Below are 21,857 nucleotides of genomic sequence, written 5' to 3'. Positions count from 1 at the left end.
GAAGTAAAACTTGTAGTCCGATATTCAGGTTAGCAACAATGTATTAATATAGCAAAAATAGTCTTTAATTACAGTATGAAGCATACCGGGTAAAAGCAAGGCAGTTTAATTACAAACTCATGTTAGAAAGGAATGAGCTTTTATGCCCCAAACCTCCTCATGTAAAATACAGGTACTTGTCCCTGATTGGGTGACAGGCAGATGAATACACATTATTTTGGATGCATATGATGTGATCAAGGAAACCAAATGGTCATTGTCAGCAAAGCAGACAGTGAACCCCCTTTGATCATTCAGTATGGGCTTCCTAACCTCCCTTGATCATTCAGTATGATTGAATTAGGTGACCATGTTCAGGCTGCTAAGGGGACTGCCCCTCCTTACATACAATCCTTAATCACTCCCTACTCCCCAGCTAGACCACTCCGGTCTGCCAGCTCTGGTCGCCTTATGGTTCCCTCTCTACGTGCACCTGGCGGTCGAGCTGCACGTTCACGCCTGTTTTCCGTTCTGGTTCCTCAGTGGTGGAATGACTAAAAACACACCTTTTCAAACTGTACCTTAGCCCTCCCTCCTGATTTCCCCCGCCCCCCTTTCTGATATCCCTATCCCTCTTGTCTAACCCCAAAAAAAATTTATTTTTAAATTGCACTTATGATGACTATATGTTTAGAACAGCACTTCATGTGTATTTTACTAGTTATGGATGTGATGTTTTAACTTGTGGAAGAACCTATGCGCTTGTAACTCGCTTTGGATTAAAAGCATCTGCCAAATGACTAAAATGTAAATGTAAAAATGTAATCCAAGAACAATGAAGCAGGAATTGTATTCTTCCCTACAATACGTCACATATAGGTAAATGGTTGGCGTTTATATAGCGCCTTTATCCAAAGCGCTGTACAATTGATACTTCTCATTCACCCATTCATACACACACTCACACACCAACGGCGGTGCAGAACGGCCATGCAAAGCACCAACCAGCTCGTCAGGAGCGTTTTGGGGGTTGGGTGTCTTGCTCAGGGACACTTCGACACAGCCCAGGCGGGGAATCGAACCGGCAACCCTCCAACTGCCAGACAACTGCTCTTACTGCCTGAGCCATGTCGCCCCCCTCACAGGTTATTATCTATGTTGTTCATTACATGCAGCCTTTCCTCTTCAGTTTTATTAAGAATGATTATGGAGCCCACTGTATGTCCTATGTCCTCCTACGGCCCGCAGAGGCCGGCAGAGCTGGACATGTTTGACATCAATTTCCCCCTCTGTGGTCATCCGTGATGAATAACCAGGAAGCACAAATGAGTGAAAACATAAACAAATATAAATAAATGGGACACCATTCAGGAGTGGGGTAAACCACAAAGCAGGCTAAATTCACTGAGTAAAACCCAGAACGCCTGTTTCTTACCTCAGTCCACATTTCAGTTTTGGAAGGGTTCCGGGTTTTAGGGGGACGATAGGGGGATTTTTTGGGGAGAAAAAAGAAAACATACATTTTCTGTACTTTTTGAATAATTGCTGTATTTTTAGATGTGTATGATGGGATTTTCAATGTAGACCTGACTTGCTCTCCTCCAGAGGCAGTGATGTAACAAAAATGAATGACTCATGAATTATGATCTCATTAAGAGGACCATGTCAGTGGTCTTTGAGTGACAGCTCCCCAGGAAGCAAAACACTGATCTCTGATTGGTTGTGGAATACGGATCCATCCATCTTATAGGCCACTAGACAATCTCAGTGTCATTAATTTTTGCCATTCCAGATAGATCCACCACTCAGGTATCTACATCCACATCTCTAAGAACATGCGCATAAATACGGTGACTGGAATGCATGCGTGTGAACGGAAGTACTTGTAAAAATGCACAACTGTAGGCTACTTTCTCGGTTCTTGACTTGGTAACTGTAGTCGCTGGTGACATGTATTCAGTGTTTGTATGCTGACATTTCCCTTTCCTTCTTCCTGTTAAATAGATTCTGGCAGTAAACTTGCTGAGCCGAAGTTATTTCGAGGTTCTGTCTTTGTTCTGCCAACTGGCCTGCTGGTAACAGCGTATTCTTAACGCGACTCGGCTCGCCAAGTCATTCTTTTCTGTTGTAACATTAGTCTCCGTTCCTCTAATGTGCGTGTGTGTGTGTGTGTTTGGGGGGGGGGGGTTGGGGGGGGGGGGGCTACAGCCAAATCAAATTTGAGCCAGGGAGGCGTACAAAGAAAAGAGAGGTATAACTCCGCCTCCGGCATCAAACAGCTCGCATTCCTCATTCGCAGTCCTGCAGATTAGAAAGACAGAGAGAGAGTGGCGAAGAGGGCACAAGAGAAGGAGAATATAATGACCATGGCATTACACAGAACGTCTCAGCTTTTGAAAACCGAACGCAGCGCACAACTGACGGCGATTTGGGCATGGATAACGCGCGCGACGTTCTTTGAGTCGGTTAATGTCCTCGTACCTGCTTTGGGGACAAAATGAGGGTTATTTACGTCCTGAACGCTGGGCTCGTCGCTGCTTTCTCGGGAGGCGACGACGATGAAGGTTTTTCCCTTTTATTTTTGACTTCGTGAAATGAAACGATACAGCATTATACAGGAGACGAGAAACACCGCCCTGCAAATTTAGCTATGTAGACCGACAGATGCATGCCACTACTCGAGAAATTACTTAAATTAGCAGAGATATTAAATGTAGGCTACCATACAATATATTTGAATATTTTCGCGTTTAAATTAGACCAGTCCCGTGCATTTTTGTGTATTTCTTGTTGGGATGCGTTATCAGGAAGTGAAAGTAGACGCAGGCTAAATGATAAACTGCAATATTCTTGAAGGCTCAACCCAAATTAATCACCACCCTATGAGCATATATGCATTCATTAGTAAAAGCGTATTATAGGCTACTTTGTATCATAGGCTATTAGCGATATTTATGGACTGGACAGGACAGCACAATTAGCGTTAATCTGTCTTTCTTGAAAGAATGTGGGAGCCAACTGTAATATTTATAGTTGCGTTACTCCAAGCAAATATAAAATTGGAACAGTAAAACAGGCCTAAAATATATGCATTGACAATCTGATATCCAATCTATGTATTATTTTTTTACGCATTAATATTTGTACGTTATTTATTTATTTATTGTCGGTAGTTAGGCCATTATTATTATTATTATTATTATTATTATTATTATTATTATTATTATTATTATTATTATTATTATCATCATCATCATCATCATTAGGCTATTATTAATATTATTAATAAAAACAGAGAATACAAGGTCGTGTCAGGGTTGATAACCTTACATTGAGATGGAGGCTGCGAGTTTATCATCCCAGGGACTGGCCGAACCTGGAGCCGCGCAATCCCAAGGCTCCCCAGGGAAATCAAGGGGTGAGCAGCGGTCTCCGCCGTCATCCGTCGGGCAGTCACCGAGGCGCTCCGGCGTGAAGAAGCACCATCACACACACAACCTGAAACACCGCTACGAATTACTGGAGACGCTCGGGAGAGGGACGTACGGCAAAGTCAAGAAGGCCATCGAAAGACATTCCGGGAGAGAGGTGAGCAAAAGCGTCATCAAAAAAATAGTAATAACGGACAGCAATCTTTAGAGCAGCATTTTGTCGGAAAATAGTGACGTTTATGGTTGTACTTTGACTAACTCTCAATTTACACAGCAAGTATGTATGATGTTATACACTAATCCTGGGACATGTTCTCCTCAGATGTTTCCTGACAGTAGCCTATAAACGTGTCAATTCTCTGACCCATGCAATACTCGTGTAGCTAAGTAGCCCTACTTTTTAACTGAAAATTGAAACTCGCACTTATTCCGTTGGGGATTCCCGGCGTGCTTCAAAGTGTCGCGAAAGACGTTGTCGTCCTCTCTGCACGCGCTACAAACGCGCGATTGCAGATGTTGCTGTGCAAGTCGCAGTTCACAGAATTGATGGAGCCTAAAGACTCCCCAGAGAGACGCTCAATTTCACAAGTCAACGGCACTTCTGCCATTTTAAACAGAAGTCATCCCTGAGATTCGAGTGGACAAAAGTTTCCTCACCCGTTGAGTGAGTGGATGGACGGTAATATTAACACCACATGTAAGATGGTCTGGTTACCCGCCCTCTCAGTTTATGCACACAAAAAAACAACCTGTGGCCTTTCATTCCCAGTAAGAAAAACTGGAAGATAGCCATTTGTCCTAAAGCCAAGTAATTCACATGAAACACAGAGGCCCCAGTGAATAGCTGCTAGACACACCAACAGCCCCCAGTGCAGAGCTGGTATACACGCAGACAGGCCCCAGTGCAGAGCTGGTATACACACAGACAGGTCCCAGTGCAGAGCTGGTATACACACAGACAGGCCCCAGTGCAGAGCTGGTATATACACAGACAGGCCCCAACACGGAGCTGGTATACACACAGACAGGCCCCAGTGCAGAGCTGGTATACACACAGACAGTCCCCAGTGCAGAGCTGGTATACACACAGACAGGTCCCAGTGCAGAGCTGGTATACACACAGACAGGCCCCAGTGCAGAGCTGGTATACACACAGACAGGCCCCAGTGCAGAGCTGGTATACACACAGACAGGTCCCAGTGCAGAGCTGGTATACACACAGACAGGCCCCAGTGCAGAGCTGGTATATACACAGACAGGCCCCAACACGGAGCTGGTATACACACAGACAGGCCCCAGTGCAGAGCTGGTATACACACAGACAGTCCCCAGTGCAGAGCTGGTATACACACATACAGGTCCCAGCAGAGTGGCAGACCATCTTGCCCGTGCAGAGTTTCCATCATTCTGCGCCCTTCTCTCAGAGCGGCGAGCATCAGCTCCCTCGTAGAATTGGGGGCTTTGAGGCCCTGGGAAGGTGCTTCACTGAAGCCAGGAAATGGCTGTGGTAAGGTCGGGGAACCGTGTGCACACGAGCACAGGGAGAAGAGCCAGGGTACGTCTGCTGAGGGGCTGGAGCTAGGAGAGAGTGACTGCGTGTATGGGTCTGTGTTTACTGTATTTAATGTGTGTGTGTGTTTGTGTGTGTGTTCCTGTGTGTGTGTCTGGGGGCATTAGTTGTTTTGGGTGTATGTTTCTGCGTATGGTTCTATGTATGGTTCTGTGTATGTTTGTGTTTCTGTGTGAGTTTCTATACGTGTGTGTTTGTTTGGTTATTTGTGTGCATGTTTCGGTGTGTGTGTATGTTTGTGTGTGTCTGTGTGTGTATGTTTGTGTGTGTGTGTATATGTGTGTGTGTATATATGTTTGTGTGTGTGTGTATGGTATGTGTGTGTGTGTGTGGTGTGTGTATGTTTCTGTGTGTGTGTGTGTGTTTGTGTGTGTGTATGTGTGTATATATGTTTGTGTGTATGTGTGTATGTTTGTGTGTGTGTGTGTGTATGTGTGTGTGTGTATATATGTTTGTGTGTGTGTGTTTGTGTGTGTGTGTGTGTGGTATGTGTGTGTGTGGTGTGTGTGTGTATATGTGTGTGTGTGTGTGTATGTGTTTGTGTGTGTGGTATGTGTGTGTGTATATATGTTTGTGTGTGTGTGTGTTTGTGTGTGTGTGTGTGTGTGTGGTATGTGTGTGTGTGGTGTGTGTGTGTGTGTGCATATATGTGTGTGTATATATGTTTCTGTGTGTGTGTGTGTGTGTGTGTGTGTGGTATGTGTATGTGTAGTGTGTGAGTGTGTGTGTGTGTGTGTGTTTGTGCATGTAGGTGTAGTGTGAGTGTGGTGTGTGTGTGTGTGAGTGTGTGTATGTGTGGTGTGCATGTAGGTGTAGTGTGCGTGTAGGTGCAGTGTGTGTGTGTGTGTGTATGTGTGGTGTGTGTGTGTGTGTGTGTGTGTGTGTGTGTAGGGGCCTGGCTGCATCAGATCGCCTCACTAACAGGCGGTCGACCCATAGCAACAGGAATATTGGTGCCGGGTAAATGGAAGAGAAACACCTGGGCCAAATACAAAATTGTTTTGGATTCAAATACTTTTCTGCACTCAATTGATCTTGCCTGGTGCAGTTGAGCCAACCAAGAGGACCAGAAGGTGGGGTTTGCACTTTTGGAGAGTATTTTATAGGTTACAGTACCCCAGACAAGCTCAGCAAAGCAGAGGAAAGTTTCCAAAACAAGTACGTATTTGACCCAGGTCTGCTTACAGTTCAATGCAATTTCTATACACTTCTATACAAATTCTGAAGATCTGAGATCACCTTCCAGATACAAAGGCAAGGCGAAGTCAGTTTTAATGAAAGCAGAGTGATAAATGTCTTCGGATTTTAATAAGCCATCATTTTGGCACCACCAGGCATCCCTCCCTGTTCCTGCATACCGAGCTGCTCTGAACACAAATTTCTCACTGTTGAGGTATTTCCTCCCGACGGCTGCAGACACCTGGGAAATGTAGTCCCGAACAGTGACAAATGTAGTCCTGAACAGTGACTGCAACACAAAAGCTCCATTCCGACTTAAACTTAAGCAAGAGCAAACTTGAACACGCTAACTAAAATATACATTTCAACTCGTACAGGACATGTACAGTAGATTTTTTTTGTTTTGTTTATTGGCTCCTGACCTGGATGAAATTCATTATTGTTCAAGATTAAAATATTTTAAAAGCTTTACTGAGCCGGTCTGGTGTATTGGAACCGACGAAATACTCTCAAAAAGTGCAAATCCCACCTTCTGGTCTCCTTGCTTGGCACAATTGCACCAGGCAAGATCAATCGAGCGCGGAAATGTATTTGAATCCAAAACAATGACGTATATCCGATGGTGGTGCACGTGACTAATTCGGGTGGGGGGGGTAACTGTTGGAAACCGAACCCCACAAACGCACCGTCCCTCCGGGAATGTCTGCCAAATGCCAATAATGTAATAGAATGTAATGTAATTGGAAGCTAATTAGCAAAATACTCTCAAACAAATACACTCAAATCTCCGTGTGGTTTTTGTCACTATCCGCACTTCCGTTTGCAGAAAGAGAGAAAGAAAGAGTGAAAGCTCGTTAAGGTGGACAGTCGCTCAGCTGGATTTCACCGTAAAAGGACAAGAACGGGGTATGCAAATGGAATGCTTTCTCCGCCCCACCCCCCACCCCCGCGTTACCATAGTTACGACTTTCGCACCTCGCACAATTCCACAGATCCACGGCAATTCATTCTGGGTGAAAACTGGGGTGCTGGGAGGCAGTAAATATGCATGCTTCCCTCCTGTGTGACGACCTTCCTTCGACTCTTATCATGAGAAAGATCTCATTTAGGACCAAATAATATTGCCTAATTTAAGGTTCACACACTTGTACCCCTTAAAAAAAAAAAAAAGAAGCAAAATGGTTTAAGATATTTTTTAGGCCTTTTTCAGCTTTATTGGACAGTATATAGTATAGAGAGACAGGAAGAATGGGAGCGAGAGAGAGGGGAAGACATGCGACAAATGTCATACGGTCGGATTCGAACCGCTGACGTCGGCTGCGCCACCGAGACACCCACCATTATGCTTTTTAAGAGAGTTTGTCTAAATTCACTTGACTGCTCCCCTTATTTGTTTAGTTCACAAATATTTCAGTCATCAGAAAAACTATCCTGCCCTCCATAGTGTTTTGTCAAATTCTATTCTGGAGATCTACTCTCCTGTAGGCGCTCACTCCCAATTATATCTAAACACCTTATTCAACAGCTAGGAGATCATATTGAGCTGGTCATTAGTAGAATCAGGCTTGCCAAATTAGGGTTGGAGTGAAAACCAGACGGAGCAGTCAATATTCAGGAACGGGGTTGGCCAGTCCTGGTCCAATGAGAGCTCACATGTCTATGCATATTCATGAGAGGGTGGAATTAACTGACGTAGCATTGGTGCTTTCTAGTATATTACATCCCAGCTGATCCTGGGCTCTGCATGAAACCAGCAGGACGTATTGTAGCCACAGCACAGGGGGAAAAGGGGTTATAGAGCTACGTGTTCAGCTAATAGCATTTCCAGAGCATGCTGGGATATCTATGAAAAAGGAGGAATGACTTTCCCTCAGTTCAACCAACTACAGCAAGGGTGTCAAACTCCAGTCCTGGAGGGCCGCAGTGCATGCTGGTATTTGTGGTTTCCTTTCAATCAGCAGCCAATTAAGGCCATGAGAACAAGGTGTGTGGACTCTGTAGCTAATGAAAAACTTGAAATGTATCTCTCATGCTGAAATGCACCAAAAACCAGCAGACACATGCGGCCCTCCAGGACTGGAGTTTGATACCCCTGAACCACGGCTTCAACTGTTTCCTTTATCCCTTGAAGGTGTGAGATCACAAACGTGATTATAATGTTCTTAACATAACTGAGCATTCTCATGCTGATGTAACAATCACTGCTGGTAATGGAAAGCTATTGAACGGGTTCTAGAACAAACAAAAAAACATTCAGAAAAACTCTTGAAAGGGTTAACTCTTCTTCTAGCTTCTTTTGTCCGTGATCCTCCCTCCCCGCCCACCCCCACCCCAGCTCCCTCTAGTCCTCCAGATTAATTCCAGAGACTGGCGTATTAATGATATGACGGGGCTGCAGCCCTCCCTGCGCTGGCTGCTAGCTCACTTACCCAGGGACCGTCTGGGCTTGTGTGCAGAAACCAGACTCAATGTTCCTCTGGGCTTTCACTGTTCACCAGCCAGCAGGAGTTTGTCAGTGGGGACTTTGCAGATTATGCGTGTGTGTGTGTGTGTGTGTGTGTGAGAGTGAGTGAGTGAGAGAGGCGAGGGAGACACGTCCTGGTTGATTTGTTGCAGAATATTTGTGTTTATCTGGAGAGAAATACCTGCTTTGTGCGAGAGAAGGCTCAGGCCACGGCTGGCTGGCAGCAGACATGTTTGATTCTGGGACCTCGTTGTCCTGAGCTCCTCCTCTCCGGCAGGGAGGGGAGCATCATCGCTGCGAGTGGGGTGGGCAGACAGGAAACGCTGAAGCTGCCACTTCCTGTGCAGGGTGTGTCGCTTTACACTCTCTCACTCTCTCACTCTCTCACTCTCTCACTCTCTCTCTCTTTCTCTCTCTCTCTCTCTTTCTCTCACTCACTCACTGACTCTCTCACTCTCTCACTCTCTCACTCACGCACTCACACACTCACGCACTCACTCACACACTGTCGATTCACAAACGCCCGTCTGTGTCGTCCCTTCAGGTGGCCATCAAATCCATGCGGAAGGAGAAGATCACAAACGAGCAGGACATGGTGCACATCCGCCGGGAGATTGAGATCATGTCCTCCCTCCGACACCCCCACATCATCTCCATCTACGAAGGTGAGCACCACCCCAACACCACCCACACCACCCCAACACCACCAACGCACACCACACCCTAACCCACCACTCAGTATTTTGTGGGGGGGGGGTTAAGCATGGATTAAAGATTACTTGGCCAAACTGAGCTCAGAGCCCTCGACAAGCTCAAGAGCGTGCAGTGACACGGGAAAAAAAACGTACAGTGGATTTAGACACAAAAGTTTGTCTGCCTCCCCCCGTGTTCCGTGGGCTGTGGTCCAGGCCGGCGCTAATTCAAGTGTCTCCACTGTGCTCTGGGAGAGGGGGAGAGGGGGGAGGGCAAGAGCGTGGCCCAAAGCCAGCATATCTGTTGCAGCGGTCGAGCAACACGGCGGTGGCTACATCACGCTACGCTAATTACAGCGAGCCCAGACTGTGGCTGTGGAGCGCGCAGGCAGAGCGGTGGTTACGGAAGGGGGGGGGGGGGGGCTCCGCCGAGCTCAGACCCCGGGAGACGCTCTCTGAAGACAGGCCATCTCTCTGTCCGTTGACAGTATTTTTTTAATGAATTTTGCAGTCTTCAGAGGACTGTCACAAAAATGCTTTACAGAGTAACAGAAGGGAAGAGGTGGGCAGAGGTACAATCCCTCAAACAGTGGGGCGAAAAAGCTCCTGATGGGAAGGTGGGTCAGGAGGACCCTGGCTATGCCCATCCTCCGCTGGCCTGTAGGTGGAGTTAAGAGAGTCCACCTGGAGGACTGTTACACCTCCCCTTTGTGAGAGAAGTAAATAAAAATAACAATAAAACCTCTCTCCCCCCCCCCCCCCCCCCCATACCCTATGTTGAGTGGAGCTACAGTAAGCTGTCAGTCAGGACTTGCTCAAACAAATCAGCATTCTGCTTTCCTTTCCATGGAACCCTTCTCGATGATGTCCCACTGCACTATGTAACCCTTCTCGATGATGTCACACTGCGCTATGTAACCCTTCCCGATGATGTCACACTGCGCTATGTAACCCTTCCCGATGATGTCACACTGCGCTATGTAAGCCAGCGGTCCTCTCCTGGTCCTGGAGAGCCGCAGGGTGTGGCTGGTTTTTACTTTCGCCTCAATATCAGCAACCAATCAATTCAGACCCAAGAAACCATGGTGGGATGAGTTAACGGTGTCATTAACAGCTGTAATTGATCTATTAAGTGCCGAGTAACAACGAAAGCCAGCACACCCTGCGGCTCTCCAGGACCAGGAGTGAGGATCACTGTGTTCTGAATCAGCCGATGGTATCGAGCACCCCTCCCCGGTTTGAAGTCGAGGTTTGATATGAGAGGGTTGGGCCCTCACCCTGTTCCTCCCTCCCATCCCTCTCCCCCTCAGTGTTTGAGAACAGGGATAAGATCGTGATCGTGATGGAGTACGCCAGCAAGGGCGAGCTGTACGACTTCATCAGCGACCGTCACCGTCTGAGCGAGAGGGAGACCCGCCGCTTCTTCAGACAGATCGTCTCCGCCGTGCACTACTGCCACAAGGTGAGCCAATCAGCGTGCACTACTGCCACAAGGTGAGCCAATCAGTGTGCACTACTGCCACAAGGTGAGCCAATCAGTGTGCACTACTGCCACAAGGTGAGCCAATCAGTGTGCACTACTGCCACAAGGTGAGCCAATCAGTGTGCACTACTGCCACAAGGTATTTGGTAAAAAAAGAATTTAATCTGTGACACAGGACAGATCAGGGACTGTGTGAGACTTGAATCCCAATTTAAACAGGTCTGTGTTGGATGTACTGACTGTACTGAGGCAGAGGGGATAAGATCAGGCAATAAGATCTTTCCAGAACCTTCCGCCCATCCAGTCAATCTCCCCCAGGGCTCGCCCATCGCCTGCACAGCTGGGGAAGGCCAATGGCTGCGCAGGGATTAGTCGCCGCGGGCAACCGGGGACAGGGGAGGGAGGGGTTGGTCAGAGGTGACACACTTTGGGCCGTGTTCGCCGGCGCAACTGTTAGCACGCCCGTGTGACACGCCTGCTTTCAACCGTCACCAAGCAAGGCTGCTTTTGAATCCAGATGTGTTGAATCCAAAAGGTGCTGTAATTTCTTCATGGTGATACCAAAAACGTATCAAAATACCCTTCAATAAAAACTGAGAATCTGCACTTTATCCAGATGTGAATTGGTACACATTTTTACAAATTTAAAGGTACAATGGGTCATTTCAGACTTCTAACGGTCAAGAGAGGAATAGCATCGACAAACACGCTCCAACCACAACACTGTTTATCCCTCCCCCTTCTCTGTGAACGTGCTGATGTTGAAACACCATTGGCTGTGGCACTTAAAACCAATATTCAACCAATGAACTTGAATTATTGCACAGCTATACAGTATACAGTTGGTACAGTGTCAACTGTATATTTAGAAATCCGAATTTAAGGACCATAAACATAGGCAGAGGGTGAGTCAACATGTCAGTGAGCCTTTTTCAATGATAGGAAGGGAGTTACGATGATCTCGTAACAGTGTTTTAACAGAAAAATCTTTTTACCAAACGTATGTATTTTTCCCAAATGTTATGGAGCTCACTGGGAGACAATTACACTTGCTCGGTTCAACGGACATACACATGTGGTTTCGCCAGCCGCGGGATGGTGGGCACAGCTGGACTTTGACCAGGGCTTCTCAGGTTGCTGTTGAATGCTACCGTGTGCCTCGTGGCCTGTGGTGTAGTGGTTAAGGGAAAGGACTGGGAGCCGCAACGTCAGTGCTTCGAATCCCGGTCTAGCCACAATACATGATCCGCACAGCCGTTGGGCCCTTGAGCAAGGCCCTTAGCCCCACATTGCTCCCTGGGTGCCGCACTGTGGCTGCCCACTGCTCCTAATGACTAGGATGGGTCAAATACAGAGGACAAATTACCCCACAGGGTTCAATAAAGGTCTATTATTATTATTATATTAGCGTGCGTTTTCTGGGAGAAGCACTCAGCACGAGTGGCCAGACTACGCCCCCTGGAGGCGGACGGCTGTAAAAGCTCACGCAAAGTGTCCTTGTGCCTTTCAGAACGGGGTGGTGCACAGGGACCTCAAACTGGAAAACGTACTACTGGACGAAAACTGCAACATTAAGGTAAGAGAGAATCCCTGTAAAGTGGTTGCTAAATGGTCTGCAGTTATATAGCGCCTTTATCCAAAGCGCTGTACAATTGATGCTTCTCATTCACTCATTCATACACGCACTCACACACCAACGGCAATCGGCTGCCAAGCAAGGCACCAACCAGCTCGTCAGGAGCATTTAGGGGGTTAGGCGTCTTGCTCAGGGACACTTTGACACGCCCAGGGCGGAAGCGAACTGGCAACCCTCCGAGTGCTCTTACCTCCTGAGCCAATTTCTCCCCACTGGTCACTGTTAACTGCTACAAGGTGCATTTTGGGTAAAGCTAGCAAGATCCGCCAACAAGTCAGCATTCCTCAGTGTTACGTGTTTGTTCTTACGTTCTTCTGCCCAGCTAACACAAAATGTTCTCACAATGTAACTGGAATTTTTTTGCCAATGTCATAATGTTAGAATGTTTTAACTTGTTTGTTTTTTTGTTCGCCGGGTGAACGTCTGTCCTACTGTCCCTGAACGAGTACGGCGGCCATTTTGACGTTTCTCCTTTCTCTTCTCCTCCTGGCAGATTGCCGATTTCGGGCTTTCTAACCTCTACCACAAAGACAGGCTCCTCCAGACGTTCTGCGGGAGCCCCCTCTACGCCTCGCCCGAGATCGTGAATGGGAGGCCGTACCGCGGCCCAGAGGTACGGAGCGCGCCGCGGGATAAACGCTCTTCTGCTTCTCACACTGAGCACAGGGCTCTTAAAGGGCTAATTCACGTTGCATTACATTCCATGACGCTTTTATCCCAAGCGACTGGCAGTTGATTAGACTAAGCAGGAGACAATCCTCCCCTGGAGGAACGCAGGGTATGCGGATCTTATCGTGGCTACACCGGGGATCGAACCACCGACCTTGCGCGTCCCAGTCATTTACCTTAACTACGTTACAGGCCGACCTTGTGCGTCCCAGTCATTTACCTTAACCACTACACTACAGGACGCCCTGTCACGTGTCGGGACACATGGAGGGAAAAAATAATTTAGATCCTGCAGGTGGGGGTGGGGAAGGGGTCCAAAACAAATAATTAAAAAAGAAAGATTTCTAGAAATTTCCATGCTTGTTGTCCCCCCCCCTCCCCAAAGCTAGAATGAGTCGGCTTCAATGTTCTCTGCACATGGCCGAGCTTGCTCTGAATTCAACCCCGTAAGAGGTTTTAAAGGAATTACGCAACTTCAAATATTTTACTGGGACAAAGAGGGAAATGAACAATGAGAGAGAGAGAGAGAGAGAGAGAGAGAGAGAGAGAGGGAGAGAGGCAGAGGTGGTCGGGTATTTGAGCATTTGAGTTTAATTTTAAATGAGTCATTCTTAATCCATCACCGTCGGAAGCAGCTTTCACTGAGACCATTTTTCTTCATGAGTAACCTCCTCGTTTATAGACTCCCAACGGCACGGTCTGCCTCAGTTTCCTCTCGTTTCAGCCGGGCCTGAAATTAAAACGACATGGCGTAAAATCGCCATTCCCAAGACCAGCGGAGAGACGGAGAGAGGCGGCAGATACACGGGTCCCGGCGGGTCAGAAAGGGAAGCATCGCGGGCGCAATAGCTCCGAACCGGCCGAGGGGTCAAGGAGAACGCCTCAGCCGACCGTCTGGTCGGGAGGAAGTTCTCACACTTGACCCTTCGCCCGTCGAGGGTCTCGAAATAAAAAAGGAAAAACTCTGTTGTTGCGCCCTTGAGCGACACCCTAAAGCCATAATCTGCTGCGGGGACTTTACCCCCATTTTCTCGCCCGCCCCACTCTCCCAGGGCAGCCTTGAGAAAGAGACGCGTGTTCTACAAGGACCTTCCGTTCCAAAAAGCATACTCTTTAATGGATTGAGTAATCCAGGAATAATAATAATAATAATTGTGTGTTGGGCAGGTGGACAGCTGGGCGTTGGGCGTTCTCCTGTACACCCTGGTCTACGGGACCATGCCATTCGATGGAGGAGACCACAAGAACCTCATCCGCCAAATCAGCAGCGGAGAATACCGCGAACCTCCCCAGTCCTCAGGTACCGTCTCGCAGTGACTCCACACACTACACACTGTCTGCTGCAGTGACTCCACATTTTCTCCTGCAGTGACTCCGCACTTTCTCCTGCAGTGACTCCACACCTTCTCCTGCAGTGACTCCACACACTCCACACTGTCTCCGGCAGTGACTCCACACACTCCACACTGTCTCCTGCAGTGACTCCACACTGTCTCCTGCAGTGACTCCACACACTGCACACCATCTCCTGCAGTGACTCCACACCTTCTCCTGCAGTGACTCCACATCTTCTCCTGCAGTGACTCCACACACTCCACACCGTCTCTTGCAGTGACTCCACATACTCCACACTGTCTCCTGCAGTGACTCCACACACTCCACACTGTCTCCTGCAGTGACTCCACACACTCCACACCATCTCCTGCAGTGACTCCACACCTTCTCCTGCAGTGACTCCACATCTTCTCCTGCAGTGACTCCACACACTCCACACTGTATCTTGCAGTGACTCCACACCTTCGCCTGCAGTGACTCCACACCTTTGCCTGCAGTGACTCCACATCTTCTCCTGCAGTGACTCCACACCTTCACCTGCAGTGACTCCACACACTGCACACCATCTCCTGTAGTGACTCCACACACTCCACACCTTCTCCTGCAGTGACTCCACATCTTCTCCTGCAGTGACTCCACACACTCCACACCTTCTCCTGTAGTGACTCCACATCTTCTCCTGCAGTGACTCCACACACTCCACACCATCTCCTGCAGTGACTCCACACACTCCACACCTTCTCCTGCAGTGACTCCACACCTTCTCCTGCATTGACTCCACACACGCCACACCATCTCCTGCAGTGACTCCACACACTACACACCATCTCCGGCAGTATTATTGATCCAGTATTGTAGTTATAATGCACAGTATTGCATGTGCATTACCTTCTTTTGAACCTACAGTGGGAGCAATAATTATTTGATCCCTTGCTGATTTTTGGAATCTGATTGATTGGAATCTGGAAACGTTGGAATCTGATTGATTGTGTGGACAGGTTTGTGTGTGGACAGCTACATAACGATGTAACGAGTTGACACAGGTGTTTTGGGTAAATAGTTGAGATTAGGAGTGCTTCTTAATGGAAAATTAACTGGTCTGTGGGAGCCAGAATTATTGCTGATTCGTAGGGGATCAAATACTTATTTCATGCAAAAATACGATATTAAATTAATAAAATTTATATGATATGTTATTGTGGATTATTTTGTGATATTCTGTCTCTCAATGTTAAAATGTAGCTATGATTAAAATTCTACACAGTTCCATTCTTTGTAAGTGGGCAAACCTACAAAATCAGCAAGGGATCAAATAATTATTGCTCCCACTGTATGAGCCAAAGCGATGCCCATTACGTTCTCACGGGCGACGTCTTCAGTCTGAATGCCAGTTTGTTGGCGTTTGCCGTTCTTGCGGCAGACCCGGGGTAAAACACGTCATTGTTTTTTTGACTGAAACGGTGTTTTGTGACGGATTGGTCCACAGACGCGCGCGGCCTGATCCGCTGGATGCTGATGGTGAACCCCGAGAGGAGGGCCACGGTGGAGGACATCGCCAGCCACTGGTGGGTCAACTGGGGCTGCAAGAGCAGCGTCTGTGACTGCGACCCCCCCTCACTGGGCCCCTTCGCCCGCCGGCAGGGCCGCGCCGACCCGCCCAAGCCCCCCGAGAGCGCCCCGCTCACCCACCAGCGGCCCAAGAAGGCCAAGAAGGAGAACGAGGCGTCGCCGGAGGAGAAACCCGGGCTGAAGAGGCCCAAGAGCATCCTGAAGACCAGGCCTGCGGGGTCCTCCCACAGCCAGGGGGAGCTAGACCCCACGGCCCTCCCGCGCACCCAGGAGGGGGGGTCGGCCTCCAGCCCCGAGAGGGAGGACGAGGAGCAGGCTCTGGCCGGGGGGTCCCCTCCCAAAATGGTGCCGTCCCTCCCCAAGAAGGGCATCCTGAAGAACAGCGGCCAGCGGGAGTCGGGGTACTACTCCTCCCCGGAGCGCAGCGAGTCCTCCGAGCAGCTGGGGGGCGCCACGCTGCTCTCGCGCTCCAGCTCGCCGCCCAAGAGAGCGGCGAGGAAGAGCATCCTGAAGCGGCGCGGGAAATGCTCGGCCCGCGGAGGCCCGGCGGGGGGCGGGGAGGACCCCCGGCTGTCCCGCAGTCAGAGCCGGCCCTCCAGCCTGGTGGGGGGGGAGGAGGAGGGTCTGGGGGCCCCCCCCCGGCCCAGCCTCCGGCCCTGCGTCTCCGCCCAGAACCTGCTGCGGCCGGGCGGCTTCGGGGGGGACCGCGGGGGCAGGGCGCGGGGGCGGCGGGGGTCCCCCGCGGATAATGGCAGCTTCTCGCTGCTGGAGGACCTGGACGACGTCACCCAGGTGTACCAGCAGGCCCTCGACATCAGCGGCAGCCTGAGCTAGAGCCCCCCCCGACGACCAGTACACTGCTGGGATACCACAACACTCACACACACACACACACATACATACACACACACACACACACACACTCACACACTCACACACACCCAGCCCACACACATTACCCTGCTGCCACTCCACCCCCCCTTCAGACACTGTCCGCTGTTTCCATGTTTACATCATCACCAAGCGACCAGTCACAGTCTACATCCACAAGCGGCCAATGGGACTCCACGTCCACAAGCAGAGCCAGCTGCAGGCACCTTAAATCCCAAAAGGAAGCATGTGATCCTTCCCGCCTTTTCCTCCTCTAACAATCCAACCAGGTTCTTGCTCTGAAAACGTGATTATGATAATTATTTGTGTGCCATTTCCTGAACGGCTCTCAGCCTGTACTGCATAATCTTGATCGCGGCGTCTCCGATCTCTGGCGGAACTGACGTTGTACGAACATTCTCACCCAAGTCGACGAGCTCATAGCCGACATTACGGAAATGCTTCGCGCTGAAGACGCGAGGCAGCATCTATCACAATGGAAGCATTTATCTCCCGTATATATAAACGCGTATGTTTGGTGTTAGAAATATATACCCCTGCCCCCTTTATGGGAAGTGCCTTCCGAGTGCCATGTGAAATTATGTATGTTGTTTCTCAAAAGTAGAGGGGGAGATGCCAAGTTTCAAAATGAATGTTCGAAGACCCAGGACCTTAAACGACAAAACTTTCTTTGGGAGTGCAGCCAGGGTCAGTGTTAGGCCCCTTTTCATTTCGCATTTCAGACTTGCAGGGCTGATCCAGGGTCAGTTTTGCGGTTTGATCCTAATGTATGAGGTTAGGATACGGCCAGGAGGAAACTGATCTGGGATCAGCTCTACTCTGGGTATCTTAGTGGGTTTCCACTAAGCACTGTATGTTGAATGTTTGGCTGAGAGGCTGCTTTACAGGGGAGTCGGTCATGTGACCAGTCCAGAGCCTGCCCCCAAATGGTGACAAAAATCACAACTGATGGCCCTCACCCAAACTGTCGCATTTGTGGCCTGTCCCAAAATATTATACATGAGGTTCAACACGCCTGAAAGCTTAGATTTAGCAGTGTTGCCGTTTTGTCAGTAGCGGAACAAGAATTGGAGCGACTGAGATTTGGAACGAAGGCTGGGTGAAACCTGAACCCATTTCAGACAGCTGCATTGTCATTTTGGGAAGAGCTCATAACATGAGAAAATATTAACATGTTATTAACATGTTGTTAGCGTGCTGTTAATATGCTATTAACATGGTATAGATTAATTTCTGTAGAAGGTAAGTGAGGGGAGTATGTAGAGGAGCTTTATAGGAAAGGCTAATAGTTTGCTGGATCAAAAATGAGTGGATGAGTACTGTAATGTTGTAGTTGGGCCTTTAAACTGGAATGAGAGGGTTTGGTTTGCTCTCCCTGCTCTTCCGGTAAAGGTTTCGGAAGGTACCTCAGATGAGTGGAGCAGCTTAAGCGTAGCTCAGATGAGTGGAGTAGCTTAAGTATTGAGGAACAGTAGAGTTGAAAGCAGTGAAAGGTTGAGTCGGGAAAGGAATGGAAAAGAGTCAGGGATGTCTTAGAAGTTAAATACGGGGCGTAGCCAGGGGAGGGATACAAACACACAGACACTCATTCACACACTCACACACACATAGACACACAGACACGCACACTCACACACACACACACACAGACACACAGAGAACAGGGCGTCTGGAGCCTGTTGGTGTCCCAGCGTATTCCTGTCTGCTTGGAGCACCGCAAACACAAACGTCACATTATGCAACAGGGCGGGGAGGCAGCCCGCAAAACCAATCCCTCCCGTCAAATTTGAATGTTTTTTTTAAAAAGGGTCAGCATGTCGCAACAAGGTCCTGGGTATAAAAAAAAGTAAATAAAAATGACAAAAAAAAGGGAAAACCAACCCTTAACTGGATTCAGTGATGAAATTATACTATGTTAGTATTTTACTTTTATTATGCTTGTTTTTGATTCTCCAAAATATAGAAACTGATTGATGCTTTGTTTTGTGGCAGAAAGCCCGTTTGCCTTCGAATTTCTCAGTGAATCTCGGTGAAGCGCCAGCAAACGTGCCTGTGCGTGCGTGCCTACGGTCTGTGCGTGCGTATGTGTGTGTGTGTATGTGTGTGTGTGTGTGTGTGTGGACACATTGGAACCCGAGAGCTGGCCTCCCTTACAGCCGCATAACATCACAGCCAGGAGAGCTTGGAACGTTCTTTCAGCATTCTAAGGCGGTGTTCTAGAACTGCATTGCTTTCCGTTACCGGGAGCGATTGTTACATCAGCATTTGAATGTTCAGTTCAGTTCACATTTGTGGGCTGAAGGTTGAGGCTAGTGGTCTCCAACCCTGGTCCTGGAGAGCGACAGGGTCAGCCAGTTTTCATTCTTACTCCGCACGTAATTAAGCAATTGGAGGAGCAGTCGATTACACAGTTAACTCACCTCACCTGGTTGCCTGGGTCTCGGCAGGGTGCAGATTTTTAAGGTGAAAATCCGTGAAGACCCAGTAGCTCTCCAGGACCAGGGCTGGTGACCACTGATTTAAGATAAGTGCAGCTCGTGCAAATCTCGCCACTACTCGCACCGCTCCAGAGTCCCCACATGGCGCTCGATCCGTATGCCTTTTCACGCCGTCAACATAAAGCAAATGCGCTTTTATTGTGACGCCACATCTCCGCGCCGCTCCCACAGTAACCCCCGCAGCGCCGTGGACACGTATGTAAAACTATAGACGGGACACGACACTAGAGCCACGGTCCTTTTCAACCAAAGTAAAATAAACTTAGCTTGAGGACTGAGGTTGCACCAGATGGGGAAAGAAATCTGAATATAACGGCGCTTTCTGCCAAACTGGAAAGGAATACTGCATACTCGTTAATTAGGACAAAGCACGAACATAGGAAAACTTGACTGGATATTGTTATGGTAATGGTATTATAATGTTATTTAATTTTTTATTTTATTTTATTGTTTTTGCTTTTTTGTTTCGTTTTTTTTTTTTTTACAATTCATTGATGTAACTGCCATGATTATGGTTTCGGTATCTACGTGTAACCCTGGAAAGCTGAGGTGGTCATTGTTTAGTGCCTTCGCTATAATTACGATTATGTTTATGATAATCAGTGTTTTTTTATATTTCTATTTATTGGTGGCCAGTTTATGTGCTGCATTGATAACCTGTCCATGTTATGACTTGTGACCGGACATGTAATTGTTTTGGATTGAAATACTTCTCTACGCTTTACTGAGCTTGTCTGGTGAGTTTGAACCGATCAAAAGTGCGCAAACCCCGCCTTCTGGTCCTCTTGGTTGGCTCAGCTGCGCCAGGCAAGATCAGTCGAGCGCAGAGAACGTATCCGACACCCGAGACGGAAGAGAAGTAGATGCTGCACAAAAAGTCTTGACGTCGTCGAAGTTGCTGCATCAGCTTTCGTGCGGTTTGAGAGAAGTCTACTGTTTTTCCTGGATCGGTTGCCCTCCTTTGACCTGGGTGGTGGTGGTGGTGGGGGTGGGTCACCACCCTCTTTTCTCCACTTCAGTGATGCCACCGCAGGGACCTTCTCAAATAAATGGATCTTTTCAAACATCTTTGAGCTCTGGGACCTTATGTTACCTCTGTGTGTTGCTCTTCATGTTACATTACATGTCACTTTTATCCAAACTGACTTACAGTTGATTTAGACTAAGCAGGAGACAATCCTCCCCTGGAGCAATGCAGGGTTAAGGGCCTTGCTCAAGGGCCCAACGGCTGTGCGGATCTTATTGTGGCTACACCGGGGATTGAACCGCTGACCTTGCGGGTCCTAGTCATCAAACTTAACCACTACGCTACAGGTCGCCCTACCGTTACCATTGCTTAGCGGTGTAAAGACATTCTTAGCCGTCATGTAGCATGTAGCCAAATACATAAGGCGGTGTGACTGCAGCTTTTCTGCAAACAACAGGAGGGCTGCCGTCAGGGAAGGGAAACAATGTTCTCACAATGTTACTGGAATGTTCTGTCATGAGACGCTCAGGTGTCCGTCTCCAGGATATCAGAAACGCTTCGCCTCCACGAGGTCTCCGTAGATCCAGCACTTCCAAGGACATCGCCGTTATGGTGGGAATTGGATATGTGCAGTCCAGTGGGCCAAATTTATTGAAAAAACAAAAACCCCCAAAAAAACATGAATGTTCTGCACAGAGAACACCTTCTTAGACGTAGTTCCCTCAGTAACATGGCTTCACACAAGGGACGTTCTTAAACCTGATGTTTTCAGCAATGTCTTGCGCTCCACGCGTCCGTCACAGGGAAGCAGAAGTTCGACAAGCACAGGAACAAACTCATCACGTATTTGTGACCTCACACCTTAAAGGCCCAATCTAGTGTTTTACGGTGGTCTGGTGTTCTCAGGTCGAGCTCTCTCTGTAACGTTTGAGGCCCGTTCTGAGAAACCCAGAAACAGTGGAGGCTGGGATGGGGAGAGTGTCCAGGAGGGAGGGGGGGGTGGGGGGGTGGGGATGCAGACAGAGCTGTAATTGGATCCGGCTGCGTTGCCCGGACAACCGAGCCCACGGGGGTACCAAACTCCTCCCTCCTCAATTATGCTGCTCCGTCCGAGTACAGTGAGCAGATGTTGTGGCTGTGCGCATAACCGGGAGAGAGCGGACTGTATCTCCAGCCTGGGGGTGGAGGGAGGGGGGGTGGGGGGGGGTGTAATGGTGCCTTCACACAGCGACTGAGTCGCCCATGCCGCTGCTGTGGCCTCTGTCTCGCTGATGAACCCGACGGTCCTGGAGCCAGGGCAGAAGGACATTTTGGACTTTGCTTCAAAAGCCACCTCTTCTTCCACGGGGGGGTTTCCCCACAAGGGTTACTCTCAGACGCGAAATCCAAAAAAAGGCGGGACGGCAACGGCACCGGCGGGCCTTCTGCTCGACTCCGCGCGAGGAGCCGCCGCGTCACACTGCAGGCGTGCGTCAGACGGTCCGGTCCAGAGCA

General features: G+C 48.8%; 1 protein-coding gene across 1 annotated transcript; it reads left to right on the top strand.

Annotated features, from left to right (window-relative positions):
- The first annotated feature begins 2,306 nt into the window (after positions 1–2,306).
- LOC133119063 (NUAK family SNF1-like kinase 1) lies at positions 2,307–20,401 on the top strand. The gene is made up of 7 exons (XM_061229462.1): positions 2,307–3,567; positions 9,168–9,288; positions 10,626–10,777; positions 12,309–12,374; positions 12,928–13,047; positions 14,271–14,403; positions 15,925–20,401. The coding sequence occupies exons 1-7, from the start codon at positions 3,316–3,318 to the stop codon at positions 16,839–16,841; spliced, it is 1,761 nt and encodes a 586-aa protein (XP_061085446.1). The 5' UTR covers positions 2,307–3,315; the 3' UTR covers positions 16,842–20,401.
- The last annotated feature ends 1,456 nt before the right edge of the window (positions 20,402–21,857 follow it).

This window comes from Conger conger, chromosome 19 (genome assembly GCF_963514075.1).
Source record: "Conger conger chromosome 19, fConCon1.1, whole genome shotgun sequence".
Classification (NCBI taxonomy): domain Eukaryota; kingdom Metazoa; phylum Chordata; class Actinopteri; order Anguilliformes; family Congridae; genus Conger; species Conger conger.
The sequence above is the reverse complement of the archived record's forward strand: the minus strand, read 5'-3'. Positions and strand labels throughout refer to the sequence as shown.

What these genes read in the sequence shown, in the direction of transcription:
- LOC133119063 (XM_061229462.1), top strand. Translation starts at nt 3,316, where the DNA reads ATGGAGGCTGCGAGTTTATCATCCCAGGGACTGGCCGAACCTGGAGCC. An exon ending in CCGTGCACTACTGCCACAAG is followed by an intron (nt 10,778 to 12,308) that starts GTGAGCCAATCA and finishes TGTGCCTTTCAG; the next exon opens with AACGGGGTGGTGCACAGGGA. An exon ending in ACGAAAACTGCAACATTAAG is followed by an intron (nt 12,375 to 12,927) that starts GTAAGAGAGAAT and finishes TCCTCCTGGCAG; the next exon opens with ATTGCCGATTTCGGGCTTTC.